This window comes from Anneissia japonica, unplaced genomic scaffold, assembly GCF_011630105.1.
Source record: "Anneissia japonica isolate Jap-2015-1 unplaced genomic scaffold, ASM1163010v1 scaffold287835_len3118868_cov185, whole genome shotgun sequence".
Taxonomy (NCBI): domain Eukaryota; kingdom Metazoa; phylum Echinodermata; class Crinoidea; order Comatulida; family Comatulidae; genus Anneissia; species Anneissia japonica.
The window spans coordinates 474,487-481,330 of record NW_022737223.1 but is presented as its reverse complement, the minus strand read 5'-3'; the positions used below and the strand labels follow the sequence as shown (position 1 = coordinate 481,330).

The window sequence follows — 6,844 nt, the reverse complement described above, 5'->3', positions numbered from 1 at the left end:
CCCCCCCCCCCCAAGTTCCACCAGCCTTGGAAGTTGAATCTGTGCAACGCAGAGCATGTAGAATAATATCAGGTGCACAATTTGAATCATTAAAACTTTTAAAATGGAACTTGAAATGAGACCGTGTAAATTTTTGCTTCAATTCAGTAAGAATTTAAATAAAATTGTACTGAATGCTATAACTGGCACTAAATACAAGGGGGAGTATGTGAAGGCACTAAGAAACTCCAGTAAATTTTATGAATACTTCTGTAAGTATTCCCTGCAATATATAGAATGTTGAATGGTGAATAAAAAAAATTGAAATAGCAAGTGCTGAATGTTTGAGACAAGGAGATAGGCATATTTCCATTTTTTGTATAAATTAATGTTAATGTTTCCTGTAAATATATATAAATTATATTAAGTTAGTAAATTTTTAATTGATGATTGATGTATGAAAATGTATTAATAATAATGTTGATTTAGTGTTGTAATTACATATTTTTGTATCAGTTAATTTTAATGTTTTTTGTAGATAATATATACAATTTAATATTAAGTTTGTAAATTTTTAATTGATAATTTATGTATAAAAAATGTATTAATTAATGATGATGTTGATTTTGTGTCGTAATTCTTATTATTTAATTGATTCATTTTTAAACAATAATTAATGATCTACAACAATTGAGCAATATTCTGCAAATTTTACACAGTTTTTTTTTAATCTTTCTATGAAATTTCAACTTATACTAAGCCTGAAGGTGGCGCTGTCCTCCGGGGGCCATCTTGGATGGTACACATACACAACTCTGCATTGCTTCGCTATGATCCTGTCCGTCATCCTGTCTAATTAGTTGTTTAATAATAGCTCTATGGAAAGGGTACAGTTATGAGTTATTATTGTATGGCCCCAGCAGTCGCCAAAAACGCACGCTATAGCGTAGGTACAGTAATAGGCCTATACGGTAGGTAGTGTCTTTTTTCTCGCAATGCTATCAAAACAGGGAAATGACGAAAATAGTTAGGCCTAGTACAGTAGTAGTAGTCGAATACAGATCATTTCAGTGGCGGCGTATTGTTTAATAGCTCTATGGTATTATGCATTTCGGTCGCAATAAACAGCCTCAGTATGGAACGCCGATGTACGCAGTAGTGCTTTATGTTTGGATAGTAATTTTTTAAGGCTTCTGTATTTTTAAAGTTTTTTTTTGGTGCGTGTGTTTCAGACTGGCTGGGTATTTATTAATTTTATATAGGCTGTATTAGTTAGAATATTAATGAATATGTATTTGTACATTCCATTTAAACCAAGGCAATTCAACAGAAGGACGCACATCTCGGGACATCAAAGGTTATAACTCTGGCATCGACATTCTAGACGCACCTGCGTCCCTACACGCTGAACGTCACAAAAACCATAGCAACCAGGCCATAAACCGTCGGTGTACGTAACGATTTACTCGCGCGCGTGTTAGTTGCCATAATCGCGTGTCATGCAGTGATTACAAAGGCCTAATGATGTTTTGCACTAACATTAGACTGAAATTATATTCTTCATTTCAACATTAATTTTACCAAAATTGTGGTGAATTGTCGTTCATGAGACTTCACTTCAAAAAGTAATAAATGTTCTGTATATACTCAAATGTTCGTTTTCGGAACCTTATGCCAACATTGTCAAAATAACAGATTAATGTTACATAAGAACATGAAATTTTATAAAATTCGTAAATTTTAAATTGCTATAACTTTTCATTTTCATTGGTCAATTTTCACAAATAAAATTGCAGTTTATAGAAGCATTTAACAAGCAGTTAAAAAAGCAGTAAAAAAAAATCAGATGTAACAGGCATTGCGAAGTACCCAAAATTAATAAAATAAAAACTAACGCCATAAAACGAATGGCACGCATAGACTAATAATTGACGGCTGTACTCGCAACTAGTATCGGATTGTCGAAGCCACAGTAAAGATCAAAGGACTGTACGCACGCGCTATGTTCGAGAGCGGAGATGTGCGTCCTTCTGTTGAATTACCTTGTTTAAACTATAGTATTTTTATAAAGAGATCATCAGATTGATGACTCGAAGTTAAAGCCCCATTCCCGGCAAAATTTCAGTTTTTAAGAAAAATCTAATTTTTGTATAATGTTATAAAGATTTATAAATATAATACGGAATTGCTAGTTTAACTGAATTTAGACATTCCTAAGAATGAAAAAAATGTAAAATAAGACTGAAATTTGATTTTTTGTGTTCCACACAAAAAATAAATGCGGATAAATTTTTCATGTTTGATTTTGCGATAGGCCGTGAGAAGAAATATCATAGGCGCCGAAAACATTAGCCTTAGTTAGGTAACAAAAACTGGTGTTAAAACAAACCTATGAAAACTCCATAAATACTTTTTATCTAAACTTTCTAAATTCGCCTCTGAATGTTGTTGTAGCAGTACTGTGATGAGAATCATGAAGAAGATAATTATGGTAGCAACATTGATTTATTGCTCTAAGTACTGTAATTTTACAATTTTTGTCACCATCGTTTGTTACTAAACTTTGTTCAATTTATCTCCCACCACCACCTTAAAGTGTCCCGAATATGGACATACTGTTGTTCTACATTGTAGATCAAAGTGTCTTGCTTTTTAACATTTGTAGGTTTCAATTCCTGAATCATTCAGGGTAATAGTAACACCAATGATAGTGAAATGAGCTGCATAACTTAAATTCTCAAGCCTGAAAAAACATTTCAATATACTTTTTAAAAAATGTTTACATGATTCTAGATAGCAAGTAAATCTTGGATACTGTAGTACAATTATATAGCTTATTATTTGTAACCTGATAACACATTTTTTAATGCCAAGTATTAAAAAAAAGTAGTTTCTCCTAATATTAAAAAAAAAAAAAAGAAAAGAAGAATGAGGACTTTTTTTTGTACTCTAGAGATGGCAAATCTAAGATGGTTGATGGAAATCAGCTACTACTTTCTGACTATTGCAAGTACACACATTGATGCCATCAAATAAAAGAAGCACTAGACATGATTCATACCATAATACTAAAATAAAGAAAATAAAAAAAGAATTTACAATTTGGAGAGGTGGAGAAAATGGACAATAAACTAGTAACTGTAATATTATAGAGGCACTGCGTAATATGCGCTAAACAGTTTAAGTGCAAATTATCATATAACACTCGCCTTCCAACATTTTTTTTCTATTTCAGTCTTCCAAATTATGCAGTGAATAAGAAAACAGTTAGCCAGATTTTCATACATTTCTTTTTAAAAAAATGAAATTTAAAAAAAAAATTAAAATTTGGAGAGGCAGAGAAAATAGATGCACGAGGGGATGAGAAATTACTAATTTTTTATATTTGGCCTATTACTTTATATATTATAGAGGCACTGCACAATAAACAGTATAAGTGGAAATTATTATCATATAACACTATCGCATTGCATTGTATTTTCAGGGAAGTCTTCCACAGTATGCAGTGAATAAGAAAACACTTTAATTTATATTGCAAAACACTTGTAGTTGTGTAAGAACAAAATGGAAAATAACAAGGAAGAGATGAAATACAAATGCGAACATTGTGGAGAACATGTTGATTTAATTACTTTGCGGTCCCATTTGGGAATTAAGAGAGAGGAGGTAGAAAGGACCCATTTCGGAATTAAGATAGAGGAGGTAGAATTTGAACAATGTGATTATGTTGAAGAGCCATTTGATCACTCAAGCAATTTAAGAGATTTGATAGATACAAAGGAGATATTCCATGAATGTGAATATTGCAAAAAAGTATTTAAAAGCCAATATGCTTTAAGAGGTCATATGAGGATACATAAAGGAAAAACACTACATGAATGTAAACACTGCGGTAAGAAATTTGAAAACGGCAGCAGTTTAAGAAGTCATTTGTTGAGGCATACAGAGGAGCGACCGTATGAGTGTGAACACTGCGGAAGGAAATTTAAAAGAAATAGCAGTTTAACCAGTCATTTGGAGATGCATACAGGAGGTAAACATGAATGCGAACACTGTGGGAAGAAATTTAACACTAACAACAATTTAAAAAGCCATTTATTGATACATACAGAAGAGAAACCATATGAATGTGAACACTGTGGAAAGAAATTTAACACTAACGGCAAATTAAAAAGTCATTTGACGATACATACAGAAAAGCAACCATATGAATGTGAACACTGTGGAAAGAAATTTAACACTAACGGCAAATTAAAAAGTCATTTGACGATACTTACAGAAGAGCAACCATATGAATGTGAACACTGTGGAAAGAAATTTAAAACTAAGGGCAGTTTAAAAAGCCATTTATTGATACATACAGAAGAGAAACCATATGAATGTGAACACTGTGGAAAGAAATTTAACACTAAAGGTAAATTAAAAAGTCATTTGACGATACATACAGAAGAGCAACCATATGAATGTGAACACTGTGGAAAGAAATTTAAAAGAAATTACTCTTTAAAAAGTCATTTAAGGATGCATACAGGAGAGACACCATATGAATGTGAACACTGCGGACAGAAATTTAAATTTTATTCTGGTTTAAGTCTTCATTTGATGATGCATACAGGAGAGAGTCCATATGAGTGTGAATACTGCGGAAAAATGTTTGGAAACAACAGCAGTTTAAGAGTTCATTTAAGGAAACATACAGGAGAGACACCATATGAATGTGAGCAGTGTGGACAAAAATTTAAACACCGTAGTGGTGTAAAACGTCATTTGATAATGCATGCAGGAGAGAGACCATATGAATGTGAACATTGTGGAAAGAAATATAAAACGAAGTGCAATTTAAAATGTCATTTGATGATGCATTCAGAGGAGAGACCATATGAATGTGAACAATGTGGAAAGAAATTTAAAAGGAATCGCTGTTTAAATGTTCATTTGATGATACATGAGACAGGAAAAATACTATATGAATGTAAACACTGTGAAAATACATTTTTTAAAAGCAGTGTTAATTTAAAACTTCATTTAAAGATGCATACAGGAGAGACCATATGAATGTGAACACTGTGGAAAGAAATTGGAAAGAAATTTAAAAGCAATGGCAATTTAAAAGGTCATTTCTGAATAGGAACATACTGGAGAGAGATGCTCTAAAAATAACTTCCTCAAAATTAGGAAAAAAATATGTTTGGAAAATTTGCAGAATAGACAGCAGTTATGCACAAGAGTATCTGAGGGTTAGAATGCCAATGAGTTGAATAGCTGCTGCAGCATTGTGGAATATACCGGTACTCCCACAGGCAGGGGCTGTGCCAGGATTTGCCTGATGGGAGGTCAGAAGTCCCTGACAGGGCTGATGTCACTCGAGAAAAAAAAGTGGCCGTGGTCAGGCATCGCCCCCAAAAACTTTAACAATGTAGTGGTTCCAAAGGCTTATTTAAGAGTCTTAGATTTTAGAGTCTATTAATATGTAGAAAATAATATTGTGGTTTTTCTCACCCCTTGGCCCCTCCTCTGTAACGCCGCCACTGCCCACAGTAGTATGTGTGTAAAATAGAGCAACTTGTGTAGCGCCCTCAATTGGGTATGGAAAGTTTGAAGTACATTAGTAGATCGCCTAGTAACCAGATCACAATGCGTAAATTGAAGTAAGTTAAATTCATCATAATGAGATATGTAGAGATAATTTCATTGTTATATTATGATTCTTTGATTCAGTGTTATATGCTTTGGAGTTTGCAATGACCTAATTAAAGTTAAGCAGACAAGGGAGACGCAAGCGCTGGTAGAGAGTTGGTCTTTATAGGCCTAGGATGGCCCTACGAATATTTCATGTGTTTCATAGATTTATCGATGTGGGCTTTGTTAATTATTATCTTGTATGTTTAACTACAGAATAAAACCATTGTGAGATGGATGAAACTGAACATAAAACCGACTACGTTTCAATTTGTTTCACAGGTGTTTAATCCAATTACCGGAATAATGATGCACTATCTTCATACTGGAAATTACGCGTTGTTACATATTTTGTGTTCCTGACAGAGTCAGGAGTCACTCTTTGTGACATTTCCGTGCTCACGGGCGTCAAGACGTGCGTGTACGCATGCGTAAGTCTTTTAAAATGCTCAAAATTATTCTTTTTTTTAAACTAATTACAGCATATGTTAGCATATTATGAAACTTTTCAATCAGCACCGCGCGCGCTTCCTGAGGGTCAAAGTACGGCGGATCACCGAATTCGTCCTCAGTGACGAGTTCAAATCTAGTTTTCCAGTTACATCTGCTCACTTGTTCTGCGCATAGAGACTCGTGTTTTGCACAATATAAATGAATAACCTTTAACCTTTTCTACTGTCAGTCAACATTTCAACTTGACAGACCACACTCTTAAAAACATTTAATTTATCATCATAAGCCATGGATATATAAACCACCCAGAGGCAATTTCACAGTTCCCTGATCCACCAAAGACAGAATATGAGATGAGTTGGGTTTTAAGGCTTAACACTCACACGCAGGGCCTAAACAACGACCTTGGTATTCTGAGCGGATACACGTTCATTAACGAATTAGCTAACAGAAAATCCAGTCCTAATTGTTATGTCAAATAGACTGCATTCTGCGCACTGGCCAGACCGCCTATTGTGCCGATCGTTTTGTTTTTCTGTTGTTTATCATTTGATTTCTGTTTGATCATGAACCTATTTTTGTAACTGTTTAATCTGATGTTACTATTCTGTAGGCATACGCTGAAGAGAACAGGTGATCCCTAAATATTCGTAATAAAATAAATTTTATATATCCTGAAAAAACGTCAACCGCCTAGATTATTTATTTTTGTCCCCATTCTAATATATATATG

General features: G+C 33.7%; 1 protein-coding gene across 1 annotated transcript; it reads left to right on the top strand.

The window, feature by feature from the left end:
• The first annotated feature begins 550 nt into the window (after window positions 1-550).
• On the top strand, window positions 551-5,913 carry LOC117117221 (zinc finger protein 493-like). The gene is made up of 2 exons (XM_033261462.1): window positions 551-950; window positions 3,464-5,913. The coding sequence occupies exon 2, from the start codon at window positions 3,544-3,546 to the stop codon at window positions 5,032-5,034; it is 1,491 nt and encodes a 496-aa protein (XP_033117353.1). The 5' UTR covers window positions 551-950; window positions 3,464-3,543; the 3' UTR covers window positions 5,035-5,913.
• Window positions 5,914-6,844: the final 931 nt, after the last annotated feature.

Coding starts and splice junctions, on each gene's coding strand:
- LOC117117221 (XM_033261462.1), top strand. CDS start 3,544: ATGGAAAATAACAAGGAAGAGATGAAATACAAATGCGAACATTGTGGA.